At 44.8% G+C, this 16256-nt stretch overlaps 1 protein-coding gene across 2 annotated transcripts in view; it reads right to left on the reverse strand.

The window, feature by feature from the left end:
• fancd2 (FA complementation group D2) overlaps positions 1-16256 on the reverse strand; it is a 28745-nt gene that overhangs the window by 9309 nt on the left and 3180 nt on the right. For both annotated transcript variants that reach the window (XM_014132846.2, XM_014132847.2), the window contains exons 9-32: positions 16033-16157; positions 15830-15917; positions 15246-15350; positions 14943-15043; positions 14681-14792; positions 14562-14597; positions 14295-14441; positions 6344-6478; positions 6057-6188; positions 5800-5907; positions 5477-5586; positions 5248-5302; positions 4989-5108; positions 4723-4796; positions 4350-4499; positions 4080-4180; positions 3428-3543; positions 3151-3259; positions 2893-2994; positions 2667-2761; positions 2393-2551; positions 2005-2121; positions 1785-1913; positions 1585-1703 (exon numbers count right to left, since the gene is read on the reverse strand). In XM_014132846.2, the coding sequence (XP_013988321.2) occupies positions 1585-1703; positions 1785-1913; positions 2005-2121; positions 2393-2551; positions 2667-2761; positions 2893-2994; positions 3151-3259; positions 3428-3543; positions 4080-4180; positions 4350-4499; positions 4723-4796; positions 4989-5108; positions 5248-5302; positions 5477-5586; positions 5800-5907; positions 6057-6188; positions 6344-6478; positions 14295-14441; positions 14562-14597; positions 14681-14792; positions 14943-15043; positions 15246-15350; positions 15830-15917; positions 16033-16157 (2645 nt within the window). The remainder of the gene's footprint in view (positions 1-1584; positions 1704-1784; positions 1914-2004; positions 2122-2392; positions 2552-2666; positions 2762-2892; positions 2995-3150; positions 3260-3427; positions 3544-4079; positions 4181-4349; positions 4500-4722; positions 4797-4988; positions 5109-5247; positions 5303-5476; positions 5587-5799; positions 5908-6056; positions 6189-6343; positions 6479-14294; positions 14442-14561; positions 14598-14680; positions 14793-14942; positions 15044-15245; positions 15351-15829; positions 15918-16032; positions 16158-16256) is intronic.

The following is a 16256-nucleotide window of genomic DNA, read 5'->3' on the forward strand; positions in this document are numbered from 1 at the left end:
AATGAGGGAAATAAGTATTTGACCCCTCTGCAAAAATCAGCAGGGGATCAAATACTTTTTCCCCCTCACTGTACATAAATATTCAAAGCCTTTGCTATGATACTCGAAATTGAGCTCAGGTGCATCCTGTTTCCATTGATCATCCTTGAGATGTTTCTACAACTTGATTGGAGTCCACCTGTGGTAAATTCAATTGATTGGACATGATTTGAAAAGGCACACACACACACCTGTCTATATTAGGTCCCACAGTTGACAGTGCATGTCAGAGCAAAAACCAAGCCATGAGGTCGAAGGAATTGTCCATGGAACTCCGAGACAGGATTGTGTCGAGGCACAGATCTGGGGAAGGGTACCAAAAAATGTCTGCTGCATTGAAGGTCCCAAAAGAACACAGTGGCCTCCAACATTCGTAAATGGAAGAAGTTTGGAACCACCAAGACTCTTCCTAGAGCCGGCCGCCCAGGCAAACTGAGCAATCGGGGGAGAAGGGCCTTAGTCAGGTGACTAAGAACTCGATGGTCACTCTGACAGAGCTCCGGGGGAGAACCTTCCAGAAGGACAACCATCTCTGCAGCACTCCACCACTCATGCCTTTATGGTAGCGTGGCCAGATGGAAGCCACTCCTCAGTAAAAGGGACATGACAGCCCGCTTGGAGTTTGCCAAAAGGCACCTAAAGGACTCTCAGACCATGAGAAACAAGATTTTCTGGTCTGATGAAACCAAGATTGAACTCTTTGTCCTGAATGACAAGCGTTATGTCTGGAGGAAACCTGGCACCATCCCTATGGTGAAGCATGGTGGTGGCAGCATCATGCTGTAGGGATGTTAGGAGACTAGTCAGGATCAAGGGAAAGATGAACGGAGAAAAGTACAGAAAGATCCTTGATGAAAACCTGTTCCAGAGCGCTCAAGATCTGACTGGGGCGAAGGTTCACCTTCCAACAGGACAACAACCCTAAGCACACAGCCAAGACAACGCAGGAGTGGCTTCGGGACATGTCTCTGAATGTCCTTGAGTGGCCCAGCAAGAGCCCTGACTTGAACCCAATCGAACATCTCTGGAGAGCCCTGAAAATAGCTGTGCAGTGATGCTCCCCATCCAACAGCGCTTGAGAGGATCTGCAGAGAAGAATGGGAGAAACTCCCCAAATACAGGTGTGCCAAGCTTGTAGCGTCATACCCAAGAAGACGCAATGCTGTAATCGCTGCCAAAGATGCTTCAACAAGTATTGAGTAAAAGGTCCAAATACTTGTGATCAGTTTTTTCTTAATGAATTTGAAAAAATAAAATAAATGTTTTTGCTTTGTCATTATGGGGTATTGTTTGTAGATTGATGAGGGGAAAAAACTATTTAATCAATGTTGGAATAATGCTGTAATGTAACAAAATTTGTAAAAAGTGAATAGGTGTTTCCGAATGCACTGTATGTAAGAACCGGGCTGGAACAAAACAACACCAACCTCTCCAGGACCACAGTTGCCAAACCCTGAGTAATTGTCATTTTGTTGAAGGTGAGGCGCTGTGATGATACTGTCCTGAAAGGCAGGAGTGTGCAGGTGGTGTCGAGGTGTGACTGACCAGCTGAAGGTGGTGTGTAGAACCTGTAGGAGGAGCTGATAGGCTGAGGACAGCAGTTGATGCTCTCGCACATCCAGGCCCGAGGCGTCCACCACCCCCTGGTTCTCAGGCAGAAGAGTCTGCACACAGCAGGAAAGTGTCACAAAGAGGGACACTACAAACAATGAGCTAAATGTGTGCCAGGCAAAATAAATGTATACCTGGAAGTGATTGTGGCAGTTCTCCAGGTGGGTGCAGAGGGTGGGCAGCAGCTGGACACAGCAGGCGGCGATGTCCTTAGGGCTCTTCTGCTGCAGGTGGGAGAAACCCACGCTCTTGTCTGTTTTTCCCTGCAGCCAGGAGACAATGTGGAAAATGAAAGAGAAGCTTATGTTATGACTCACACAACTCACACAGTGTGTGTGTGTGTGTGTGTCCTACCTTGAAGAAGGGGACTCTCTTGGCAGGGGCAGCAGTCAGACTGAACTCCAGTTTGCGCCACATATCCTCCAGCAGGAAGACTAACTCTGCTGGGCCCAGCTGCACCTCCTCACGCACCTGCACAGGACCACAGCATCTCTTTACAGCACATGGAAACATTGGAGGGATTCTAACTAGTGTCCCTGGCTTTATTTGAATGTGTATGAGACACATATAGGGTAAACGGTTGGGGCCAATTTGGCGTTAACGGAGTCAAGTCAGAGAAAATTGCCTAACACCTTTATTATCATTGTTCAATTCAGTAATTTCATTTCAATTCAACTCATTAAATTGACAGAGTTTAAATGGAATTAGATGTGTCCAGGCTCTGGACTGGGTGGTGTCCTACCTTGCTGTGAAGCTCACTGTCCAGCAGAGAGCGGGAGAGCAGGCCACACTGCAGCACACTGAGCACCTCCATGTCCAGCTCTCTGAAGAAGGGCCGGTAGGAAACCAGACTGACCCCAGGCCTGGTGGCCTCCTGAACCTTCTCCTTCTCTGCATGGTCCTGCAGGGGTAGAAGGAACACCAAAAAAATCTCATTTAATTCCCTGGTAAAGAGAGTACATTAAGAGTCACATAATGTGACGTAGGTGAGAGGTCAGAGGTCTCTGTGTGTCCACCTGCTGGGTCTCCTCTGCCTCCGTGCCCTCCTCCAGCTGAGAGCTGTCTGCTGACGAGTTCTTAGCAGGGGCTTTCCTCTTCTTACCAGTACCCTCTGCAAGACAACCACCACAATAAGTGTTGAATCTCATCTCAGGAAAAAGTTGTAAATGTTTTTTCTTTTTAAATTGATATTTTCCCTGGTCAGTATACAGAGTAAGGTATGTCCCTTTTAGATTTGCTTACCTTTCTTTCCCTTCTTTGGAGCAGCAGAGGAGCTAGACAATGGAACTCCCTCTGTACTCTCCCCATCAAAGTTGGCTAGAGGAGGAGCATAGCCAGGGGTTGCTGATACACAAAAGCAGGAATGGTCAAATGAATGGAAACAAAAAAACAGGGATTGTCAAATTAACAGTCCATGGAATTTTCACATTTTCTAAAGCATGTAAGATTGAAACATTTTGATCAGAAACGTGTTGATAAAATGCATGTGCAGAATAGCACCTGCCAAAGTCCTCTCCAATAGAGTCTGGAGGTAGGTGATGTTCTGAAGACGAGTCACCACCTTCATCTTCATCTCAGGGTCTTTCTGACTGCAGAATGCATTCACAACCTGTACACACACACACACACACACACACACACACTCTCTAAAGGTCTGTGCACAAAAATAAACTCACATTGGCATATACAACACAAAGAAATCATATGGACTCCACAGCAAATATACGTGTCTTGCTATAGACCAGAATTCTCTTGTCTAAGACAGAGTTGTAGTAACCTCTCTAAACCAGTTGATGGTGTGGAAGAGCAGGCAACAGAGGAACTCTCTCTCAGGCTTGGACAGGCTCTCTGACTTCTCCACCACATCCATGTCAGTCAGGATCAGAGGGCAGCCTGCAGACAGACACCCACACAGACTCCCATCAGAACCGCAAGAACCAGAGCAGATCTCATACACTCCCAGCAGGCCGTGTTGAAACACAATGCGTCTGCTGCCGTGTAGCCATACATGATCTACAGTGCCTGAAGTGTTCTCATGTTCAAAAAGTACTTGTACATACAGAAAAAAAGAGGAGTAAGAGAAGCACTGCTAAGGCACACAATAGTAGATTTTGGTAAACAGAAGGTGCTCTTTGGTAAAAGGGGTAAATTGGTAATCAAAAAGAAAGGAGGACCAAGGCACTCTTCATATAATGAACTAAAATGCCTTTATTTATATGGCATGTTCAATGGAAACAAAGCTTTTAAAACTTTATTTCCATTGAACATGCCATACAAAAAAAATGCATTTTAATTAATTATATGAAGAGTGCCTTGGTCCTCTTTTCTTTTTGAGTACTTGGACATAGTTCAGTAGACTTTTCGGCCCAGTGAAAACCAGTTCATGCGTGTCCCTGCTCCAGCAGACAAAACCCAGGATTCCTCCTCACCCAGTAGGGCATCTATCTCCTCCAGGTCTCCCTGGTGCTGCTGCTCCTCACACAGCCTGAGCAGCCGGAAGAACGGAGACAGGCACAGAGGAGACACTCGCCTACAGTACCACACATAACAGAGAGAAATACACTGTTAAGATGCTCCACTTCAAAACATTCAATAACACTATTGCTTTATCCATAATCACATCACGATTCAACTCAGTATGGACATTCTGCATTGTTTTACATTAGATAATCAAAACTGTAGCCAATGTAGTGTCTGACCTCTGGGTCTTGTTGTTCCCAGTCTTGCTCCACAGCTCCCCCTTGTGTTGGAGGTCATCAGACAGTAGTTGCAGCAGGTTGATGGCAATGCCTCCCTGACTCTCTTCATCATCCAGGTTGTACATCAAACAGGCGGGGAAGGGGAAGGACCTAGGACATACAAGGGGAGGAAGAGCAGAAGGTAGGTTAATACTGGGACCCGGTTACATGGTCAGGTAAACTGCCTACATAACACACTATTTACAAAATACACATTGATGCGTTTCTTGAAACGTAAAGACATAAGTAGAGTTCCGTAATGACTTGCTGCCAGCCGTATATAGTTGACCTATATTACCGCCACCCAGTCCCTGGGCAGTAGTGCACCACTCACCCAGTTATATCTGGTCCCAGATCCACCACAAAGTCTTCCTGGAAGTCCTCCAGCACACTCTTCCCTATCCAGGCCTGCGTGAACACACCAGATGCACAGTGGCAGGGTAAATAGCTACCCTTTTAAATATGGCAGTGTCCCAGTGTTGTCATAACATCTACAATAAAAAGGGTCCATTTGGTTTAGAAAAAAGGTGAAGTATCGTTGAAAGAGGACCATTAAAAGAGCTATAAAGTGTGTCTTGAGTGTTTATGTGAGAGGCAGACCTGCACCAGAGGGTCCAGAGTGCAGGTGAGGACCAGGTTGGCTAGTTGATCATAGTAGAGAGCAGCAGCTTCCGGAGAGCTTTCACTGCACGACCGTACCAGCTCCAGCAGGGCCGTCACCTACACAGATAGGTCAGCACACACTTATGCATATAGAGTAGCACACACCATCCACTTACAGGCATTCTCCCAGCACCAGGAAAGTGCATCAGCCCTTCATTCAGACTGTACAGACAGTGGTCCTGCCTATACCACTCACCTGTCTGAATGTCTCCTTGGGCAACGTGCCACCTTGAGAATCCTCCACTTTGGGCCTAGAGAGAGATAAGAATAAGACTCAGAATTTACAAAATGGATACTGAGGCACAATAAGTCTCCCCACTGAGTGGAAAAATGAGAGGCACCGTTGGGGCTCTTTTTTCCACCAGGAGCTAACAGGATTAAGTCTGGTAAGTGCAGAGTGGATGTGAGAAGGCAGCAGTTCCTACCTGCAGGCCCCCATGCTGCCCACCACCATGACAGCACCGATGATGCCAATGCGCTTGTACTTGGGCACGGTGCTGGAGAGCTGCTTACGGACCACTATGTGCATGTCATCCTGAGAACAGAGACAGAGGAAGCAGATGTGGATATGTGGCATAAGGAATGACACAGGGAGAAAGATAGAGAAAATCATGTACAGATAAAAACATGGCACCACATTACCTACCATCTCTGTGGTGTGGTTGTTTCACAGTACTGTCGTCAGTGCTGCTCCCATAGAAATTAAATAGGCCTATTATATCCTTGATCGACCCACAGTGACCCTCACCTGGATGTGTGTGCCCTGCTGCTGCTGTCCGAAGGCCAGGCCACTGAGCAGGTGGAAGAGCCTGCGGATCTGCTGGGGAGTCAGGTTGTCCATGTAGTCCAGGATACCCTTCAGACACACACACAAACACACACACACACACCAGGGAGAGGTTAGTAACACCGACCCTGCTGAGAACAATTCTCAGTCAAATACAGAATAGATAGATGGCTTGTGATCAGTTGCAAACATGTCTTGGGGGACAGTTGAATCCTCACCTTGACAAAGATGGCGTAGAGGGCCATCTCAGAGGGTTTCTCTGTCACCAGCCCACACAGCAGCTCCAGAGCCACGTCCACCTCGCCACCCACTCCACTGCAAACGTGGGTCACCAGGGAGCCCACCACCTCCTAATAGAAAACACAGAAAGAACCACAAGATACTACTGAACACACACACAGAGAACAAGAACTGAAAACGCTTGACAATGGAAATGAGCACAAGTGAAGCATATTTTAGCCAGCACACATGCATAAAGACATCATTTATACACACACGCACAGACCTGCTGGCAGTAGGAGTCAAAGGCAGTGAATGAGAGTCTGTACATGTGTCCACCGATGGGCACCACACAAGGGTCAGGGGAACGCAGCAGACTCTGAGCCAGGGCCAAGATGGAAGGAAAGTAACCTCGCATCACCTAAACACACACAGCATCAGCATCACGTTAACACCTCAGTCACACAGCATCAGCGTCACGTTAACACCTCAGTCACACAGCATCAGCACCACATTAACACCTCAGTCACACAGCTCATCTTTACCTCATACTATTTATTTTCTAAAATCGGCTTCCCTTTCCTCAGCCCCAGTTCCATCCCTCAGCGATATACCATAGGACGTTCACTCACTGCTCTAGAATGTAGTAAATATGGGTCAATTCAAGAGGGCGCTACTAAATGATTCTCTAAACGTAGTTGTTTTCTTTGCCCTGTGTCATTATGAATCATATACAATTATTAATGGATTGTTCTCTACAATATTAGAACTTTAAAAAATGCCCACATCAGTAGAAATCCACTTTTTCGAGCTGAAAGAGCTTACCCATGATGCCAGATATAACCCATGATTTTACACAACGATTTAAGTCAATAAATCATTGTCTAAAACAAAGTATGATATATTTGGGCATGAAGAGACAAATCCGAAATGCCCACTTTGTGCAAATCTGTGTAAATCATCAAATCAAATGTATTTATATAGCCCTTCTTACATCAGCTGATATCTCAAAGTTCTGTACAGAAACCCAGCCTAAAACCCCAAACAGCAAGCAATGCAGGTGTAGAAGCACGATGGCTAGGAAAAACTCCCTAGAAAAGCCAAAACCTAGGAGGAAACCTAGAGAGGAACCAGGCTATGATGGGTGGCCAGTCCTCTTCTGGCTGTGCCGGGTGGAGATTATAACAGAACATGGCCAAGATGTTCAAATGTTCATAAATGACCAGCATGGTCAAATAATAATAATCATAGTAGTTGTCGAGGGTGCAACAAGTCAGCAACTCAAGAGTAAGTGTCAGTTGGCTTTTTCATAGCCGATCTTTGAGAGTATCTCTACCGCTCCTGCTGTCTCTAGAGAGTTGAAAACAGCAGGTCTGGGACAAGTACAACGTCCGTTGAACAGGTCAGGGTTCCAGCAGGTCTGGGACGGGTGAACAGGTCAGGGTTCCAATAGGTCTGGGACAGGTGACCAGGTCAGGGTTCCAGCAGGTCTGGGACAGGTGAACAGGTCAGGGTTCCAGCAGGTCAGGGTTCCAGCAGGTCTGGGACAGGTAAACAGGTCAGGGTTCCGTAGCCGCAGGCAGAACAGTTGAAACTGGAGCAGCAGCATGCGGTGTCTTTTCCTTGATGACATAAATTATTTATTTTCAGCCTTATTTTGTTTCAGGCCTAGGTTTTATTTGAATGTTACCATCCACCAGCATGGCATTGTTTATACATCAGAAACAACTGCAATGTTATTCCTCTTTGTGACTGAGATGAGCCAAACAGCCTTGTGTCCACCTGAGCCATGGAGCAAATAAAAATAGGACAATTATCATAATCCATTGGATAATTAGTCAATTTCAACTTTTCTTTAGCTAGTCTATATCAAAATAATACAGTGCCTTCGGAAAGTATTCAGACCCCTCAACTTTTTCCAAAAATGTTTACGTTACATTTTTTTATTTTTATTTCCCCTCCTCAATCTACACACAATGACAAAGCAAAACCAGGTTTTTAGAAATGTTTTCAAATTTATAAATATATGATTGAAAAATCACATTTACATAAGCATTGCAACCCTTTACTCAGCACTTTGCTGAAGCACCTTTGGCAGAGATTATAGCCTCGATTCTTCCTGGGTATGACGCTACAAGCTTGGCACACCTGTATTTGGAGAGTTTCTCCCATTCTTCTCTGCAGATCCTCTCAAGCTCTGTCTGGTTGTATGGGGAGCGTCACTGCACAGCTATTTTCTGGTCTTTCCAGAGATGTTCAAGTCCGGGCTCTGGCTGGGCCACTCAAGGACATTCAGAGACTTGTCCCGAAGCCACTTGTTGTCTTGGCTGTTTGCTTAGGGTCGTTGTCCTGTTAGAAGGTGAACCTTCGTCTCAGTCCGAGCGCTCTGGAGCAGGTTTCCATCAAGGATCTCTCTGTACGTTTCTCCGTTCATCTTTCCCCTCGATCCTGACTAGTCTCCCAGTCCCTACCTCTGAAAAACATCCCTACAGCATGATGCTGCGACCACCATGCTTCACCGTCGGGATCGTGCCAGGTTTCCTCCAGACATAACGCTTGTGATTCAGGACAAAGAGTTCAATCTTGGTTTCTTCAAACCAGAGAATCTTGTTTCTCATGGTCTGAGAGTCTTTAGGTGCCTTTTGGCAAACTCCAAGCGGGCTGCCATGTCCCTTTTACTGAGGAGTGGCGTCGTCTGACCACTCTAACGTAACGGCCTGACTGACAACCATCCCTGCAGCACTCCACCAGTGTTGCAGAGTGGTCTGTCAGAATGACCATCAGGTTCTTGGTCACCTCCCTGACCAAGGCCCTTCTCCACTACTCAGTTTGGCCGGGCGGCCGACTCTAGGAAGAGTCTTGGTGGTTCCAAACTTCTTTCATTTAAGAATGATGGAAGCCACTGTGTTCTTGGGGTCCTTCAATGCTGCAGACATTTTTGGTACCCTTCCCCAGCTCTGTGCCTCGACACAATCCTGTCTCGGCGCTCAACGGACAATTCCTTCGACCTCATGGCTTTGTTAATGCACTGTCAACTGTGGAACCTTGTATAGACAGGTGTGTACCTTTCCAAATCATATCAAATCAATTGAATTTACCACAGGTGGACTCCAATCAAGTTGTTGAACCATCAAGGATGATCAATGGAAACTGAATGCACCTGAGCTCAATTTCTAGTCTCAAACCAAAGGGTCGGAATACTTATGTAAATAAGATATGTTTTTTATTTTTAATAAATGTGCAAACATTTCTAAAAACCTGTTTTCACTTTGTCATTATGGGGTATAGTGTGTAAATTGATGAAGAAAAAATGTATTTAATCAAAGTTTTGAAAAAGACTGAAACATAACAAAATGTGGAAAAAGTCAAGGGGTCTGAATACTTCCTGAATACACTGTATCTCTGACCATTTTATAAATGGTATAATTGCATCACATGATAGCATTTTGCAAACCAGCTCCCCCCAAGACAGATGGTTTTGACCACTAAAGTTTTGCTTAACTACACGCTCCACTGCTTTGATTGGTGTAACGTCAGCTAGAAACCACAAGTGTCTATCCAGATAATGAAAAAGCATCCGCAAAATAAAATCAAGGAACTTAGTTAGATGCAATTTGCAGGGTGCATGACCATGAGCAAAGTCATTCTAGCCTATAAGTAAATTTTCCCTTTGAGAACCATAAGCACAGGCTAACTTGGCTTTGCTGTACCACAGCTGAAGCCTGCCAGCAGCCTAACGTTACCTACTAAAGGTTGCACCGTGTCCATTACAATGTAGAAAAACGCATACCAGCCATCTTTCAAAAGTTATCCATATTAACAGAACTTCATCATCTTATTCTTTCTAACTATTTCTATGGCAGATTCACGGCCGCAATTTATGAAAGATGCCAAAACTTTGGCGATAACAATAGATGGTGAAGTCAAAGATAGGCCAGTGGTTTCCATCAATAGAGATAATGGGGTGTGCAATTATAGTTTAGTACAACATCAACGTTAACAGACAAAGAAGTGCTAAGCTATTTTGCTAGCAGCCACAAGTAAATTAGCTCATAATGAAAAAGCAAGATATTTGTGCAAAAAACAATGCATGGCCATGATATTTCTGTGTATCATAGACAGAATGTAGCCAGCGACATTTCCTAATTTTTGTTTGAAGTTAATCTTGCATTTGAACTTTCTACCGGACAAAAACTACACCAGAGAGAAGTAGCCTACACATAGAGCGCTGTCTGGTGATCCAATGAAGAGAGCAAATAAACTGCATGACCAAAAGTATGTGGACAACTGCACGTCGAACATCATTCCAAAATCATGGTAATTAATATGGAGTTGGTACCCCCTTTGCTGCTACAACAGCCTCCACTCTTCTGGGAAGGCTTTCCACTAGATGTTGGAACATTGCTGTGGGGATATGCTTCCATTCAGCCACAAGAGCATTAGTGAGCTCGGGCACTAATATTGGGCGATAAGCCTGGCTCGCAGTCGGCGTTCCAATTCATCCCAAAGGTGTTCGATTGGGTTGAAGTCAGGGCTCTGTGCAGGCCAGTCAAGTTCTTCCACACTGATCGACAAACCATTTCTGTATGGAACTTGCTTTGTGCATGGGGGAATTCTCATGCTGAAACAGGAAAGGGCCTTCCTGTTGCCACAAAGTTGGAAGCACAGAATCGTCTAGAATGTCATTGTATGCTATAGCGTGAAGATTTCCCTTCACTGGAACAAAGAGGCCTAGCCCGACCCATGAAAAACAGCCCCAGACCATTATTTAGTCTCCACCAAACTTTACAGTAGGCACTATGCATTAGGGCAGGTAGCGTTCTACTGGCATCCGCCAAACCAAGATAAGTCCATCAGAATGCAAGATGGTGAAGTTTGAGTCACCATTCCAGAGATTGCGTTTCCACTGCTACACAGTCCAATGGCGGCGAGCTTTACACCACTCCAGCCGATGCTTGGCATTGCTCATGGTGATATTAGGCTTGTGTGCGGCTGCTCGGACATGGAAAATTATTTCATGAAGCTCCCGACGAACAGTGCTTCCAGAGGCAGTTTGGAACTCTGTAGTGAGTGTTACAACTGAGAACAGAAGACTTCTACACGCAATGAGCTTCAGCACTCGGCGGTCCCGTTCTGTGAGCTCGTGTGGCCTACAACATCGCAGCTGAGCCGTTGTCACTCCTAGACATTTCCAATTCACAATAACAGCACTTACAGTTGACCAGGGCAGCTCTAACAGGGCAGAAATTTGACAAACTGACTTGTTGGAAAGGTGGCATCCTATGACAGTGCAACGTTGAAAGTCACTAAGCGCTTCAGTAAGGCCATTCTACTGCCAATGTTTATCTATGTAGATTACATGGCTGTGTGCTCAATTTTATAAACCTGTCAGTGACGGGTATGGCTGAAATAGCCAAATCCACTAATTTGAAGGGGTGTCCACATACACTACCGTTCGGGGGTCACTTAGAAATGTCCTTGTCCATGTGCCTAGTACATTAGTGTCTAGTTTGAGAAACAGACGCCTCACAAGTCCTCAACTGGCAGCTTCATTAAATAGTACCCGCAAAACACCAGTCTCAACGTCAACAGTGAAGAGGTGACTCCGGGATGCTGGCCTTCTAGGCAGAGTTCCTCTGTCCAGTATCTGTGTTCTTTTGCTCATCTTAATCATTTATTTTTATTGGCCAGTCTGAGATATGGCTTTTTCTTTGCAACTCTGCCTAGAAGGCAAGCATCCTGGAGCCGCCTCTTCACTGTTGACGTTGAGACTGGTGTTTTGCGAGTACTATTTAATGAAGCTGCCAGTTGAGGACTTGTGAGGCGTCTGTTTCTCAAACTGGACACTAATGTACTTGTCCTCTTGCTCAGTTGTGCACCGGGGCCTCCCACTCCTCTTTCTATTCTGGTTAGAGCCAGTTTGCGCTGTTCTGTGAAGGGAGTAGTACACAGCATGGAATAGCCTTCATTGATCAGAACAAGAATAGACTGACGAGTTTCAGAAGAAAGTCTTTGTGTCTGGCCATTTTGAGCTTGTAATTGAACCCACAAACACTGACGCTCCAGATACTCAACTAGTCTAAAGAAGGCCAGTTGTATTGCTTCTTTAATCAGAACAACAGTTTTCAGCTGTGCTAACATAATTGCAAAAGGGTTTTCCAATTATCAATTAGCCTTTTAAATGATAAACTTGGATTAGCTAACACAACGAGCCATTGGAACAAAGGAGTGATGGTTGCTGATAATGGGCCTCTGTAGATATTCCATTAAAAAAATCTGCATTTCCAGCTACAATAGTAATTTACAACATTAACAATGTCTACACTGTATTTCTGAACAATTTGATGTTATTTTAATGAGGACAACATTTTTTTTGCTTTTCTTTCAAAAACAAGGACATTTCTAAGTCACCCCAACTTACACTTAGGTTGGAGTCATTAAAACTTGTTTTTCAACCACTATACAAACTATAGTTTTGGCAAGTCGGTTAGGACATATACTTTGTGCATGACAAGTAATTTTTCCAACAATTGTTTACAGACAGATTATTTCACAATTCCAGTGGGTCAGAAGTTTACATACACTAAGTTGACTGTGCCTTTAAACAGCTTGGGAAATTCCTGAAAACAATGTCATGGCTTTAGAAGCTTCTGATAGGCTAATTGACATCATTTGAGTCAATGAGTACCTGTGGATGTATTTCAAGGCCTACCTTCAAACTCAGTGCCTTTTTGCCTGACATCATGGGAAAATCAAAAGAAATCAGCAAAGACTTCAGAAAAAAATTGTAGACCTCCACAAGTCTGGTTCATCCTTGGGAGCAATTTCCAAACGATACCACGTTCATCTGTGCAAACAATAGTACGGAAGTATAAACACCATGGGACCACCGCTCAGGAAGGAGATGCGTTCTGTCTCCTAGAGATAAACGTACTTTGGTGAAAATCAATCCCAGAACAACAGCAAAGGACCTTGTGAAGATGCTGGAGGAAACAGGCACAAAAGTATCTATATCCACAGTAAAACGAGTCCTATATTGACATAACCTGAAAAGCCGCTCAGCAAGGAAGAAGCCTCTGCTCCAAAACTGCCATAAAAAAGCCGGACTACGGTTTGCAACTGCACATGGGGACAAAGATTGTACTTTTTGGAGAAATGTCCTCTGGTCTGATGAAACAAAAACAGAACTGTATGGCCATAATGACCATCGTTATGTTTGCAGAAAAAAGGGGGAGGCTTGCAAGCCGAAGATTACCATCCCAACCGTGAAGCACAGGGGTGGCAGCATCATGTTATGGGGGTGCTTTGCTGCAGGAGGGACTGGTGCACTTCACAAAATAGATGGCATCATGAGGGATGAAAATTATGTGGATATATTGAAGCAACATCAAGACATCAGTCAGGAAGTTAAAGCTTGGTCACAAATGGGTCTTCCAAATGGACAATGACCCCAAGCATACTTCCAAAGTTGTGGCAAAATGGCTTAAGGACAACAAAGTCAAGGTATTGGAGTGGCCATCACAAAGCCCTGACCTCAATCCTATAGAACATTTATGGGCAGAACTGAAAAAGCGTGTGCGAGCAAGGAGGCCTACAAACCTGACTAAGTTCCATGAGCTCTGTCAGGAGGAATGGGCCAAAATTCACCCAACTTATTGTGGGAAGCTTGTGGAAGGCTACCCGAAACGTTTGACCCAAGTTAAACAATTTAAAGGCAATGCTACCAAATACTAATTGAGTGTATGTAAACTTCTGACCCACTGGGAATGTGATGAAGGAAATAAAAGCTGAAATAAATAATTCTCTACTATTATTCAGACATTTCACATTCTTAAAATAAAGTGGTGATCCTAACTGACCTAAGACAGGGAATTTTTACTAGGATTAAATGTCAGGAATTGTGAAAAACGGAATTTAAATGTATTTGGCTAAGGTGCATGTAAACCTCCGACTTCAACTGTAGATAGAGAATACAAAGCAAAAATTGGGCCTAATAGATATATCTATTATATCCATTAGGCCCAATTTTTGTTCTGTATTCCACAGATTTCATTTAGAACAAGTCCACGTTATCACACACGAACCTGCAGCCACTAGCTTGTCAGTTGATGTTCAAAGTTAGCGCCGTTCTGCCCTCGGACAGAGTTCTATTTAGCAGCTACAATAGGGACAAGAATGAGGCTAAGGACAAGCTTCACTTAGAGACAGACAGGACTACTGTAACAGGACTTTCCCACCTGTGCATAGCCCCTGAAGGTTTTCTGTAGCAGAGCCTCCTGGATCTGTCCTGCTCTCACTTTGACCTTCAGCACCCTCTCAGCCCCACGCCGGCTGTGGTTGGCATTGGTGGAGTGCAGGATGAACAGCACCAGCAGGTCAATGACCTGACCGACACACACAAATTCACACGTGCACACAGGATCAACGAGTCATCTGCCAAGTACCAGCCCGTATGAAATTGTAGGAATAGAGAGGAGAATCTGAGAAAGATGTGTCCGACTTACCTTGTGATCCTCTGCTGTGTCTACATTCTCTATGGCCTGCAGAACAACACAGGGAGAGTCACATGGTGAAATAGTAACTGGCTGTTGATATAACACCTGTAGTTTCCTTTTCTCCCTACCTTAAGCCAGGCCTCAGAGGTGGTCTTCTGGAAGCGCACTGCAGACTTAATGCCATCCAACACCAAGGCAACACTGTCCTGGCTGCTGCTGGATGCTGAGGTGTTGCAGGACCTGGTGGAAAAATGTGACCAGAAACAGCCTTGTTATTTAGAATAAATGTAAAATCCCACTGAAGGTAGTGCTATGTGGATTCATAACAGTATGCAATGGTGCTCTGCAGAGATTAGGAGGGTATTGGTGTGTTGGAGAAAAATGTCTCACTCGGTTGTCCCCTTGTTCTTCATGCGGCTCTGAGAAGCCTGCAGCACCGGAGGGAGAACACACAGCTCCAACTCCAGCTTCTTACGCAGGTCACACACCACCTGATACCCCACAGAGAACCCGGCACCACTCAGTGAGACCAAAACACATCATCATCATCACTGCAGATTGTAGTCTGTAATGGGGAAACATTTTGTGTGGTGGTAATATAGAAACTTTGTGAGGCACTTTTCATTTGTTCTTGTTATTAGAAAGAGAAGTGCAAGACTACATGCAAGGACACCACTGTGTGTGACCTCTGACCTCTAGGGCGTCTGAGGAAGAGATGGAGTGTAGGATGAACTTCACCACCACAGGCAGGTCCTCCAGGTGGACAGCAGACAGGGTGGCCATGACAGACACACGCACCTGACACACAGGACCACAGACGTTTTAAGACAAAATGTACATTATGGGGTGTGCAATATTGTCTGTATTGTTTTAATGTATTGGTTTTTGGTCCAACTTTGTGGTAAAGGAGCACTTTGTCGATGCAAAACAAATGTATGTGTAAATAGAAAATGACTGTCTCATCTAAGTAAGGACCATAGTTACTCATAAGGCAGCTATTAGTCAACAAGCCACTTGATGAAATTTCCTCAGGATAACTGTAAGTACATAGGACATCAGTCAATAGCATAATTGTTACACCGACAAATGATGTCAGTGTAATGAGCGAAATACACCTTTGCATAAATAAGCCCTGAGCTGTGAACACATCATGAATCATTGAACAGATCCAACACAGTGTAATTCTACTCTTATTGACTCCCCAATGAGAGCTTTAGCCAGAAACAGCAATAAATGGACTATAGACCATGAGTGTGTTTGTGTGTGTGTGGGGCTACCTCAGCCAACAGAGTGGAGCTCAGATTCAAGCTTGAGAAGGCATCCAGGATTGGCACAGTCAGCTGAGTGTTTTCCTGGAGTAAGGAGCTAAAGAGGAAAGGAGAGAGAGAACAGATACAGCAGATATGTTCACATCACTGGGACTCTTATCATGACATCACATATTACCACACAAGACTGCCTCTAACAGGGCTCCACCCACTTTAGCTCCCTGGCAATGTCACTGTGTTGGGAGTCCTCCAGGATCTCTGGCAGACTGGTGATGATGTCACGCTGTATCTCAACCGATGCCACGGAAACCAGCTGCATCAGCTTACCTGCTAACTCCTATAGCGACAGGGTACAATTAGGTCAGAAGGAAGTCAGTCAAGTCCTGCTACTTAGTGGGAATATACATGTGGGACAAGTGTAGACTATAGGTTAGAT

This window comes from Salmo salar, chromosome ssa12 (genome assembly GCF_905237065.1).
Source record: "Salmo salar chromosome ssa12, Ssal_v3.1, whole genome shotgun sequence".
In the NCBI taxonomy this organism is placed as follows: Eukaryota; Metazoa; Chordata; class Actinopteri; order Salmoniformes; family Salmonidae; genus Salmo; species Salmo salar.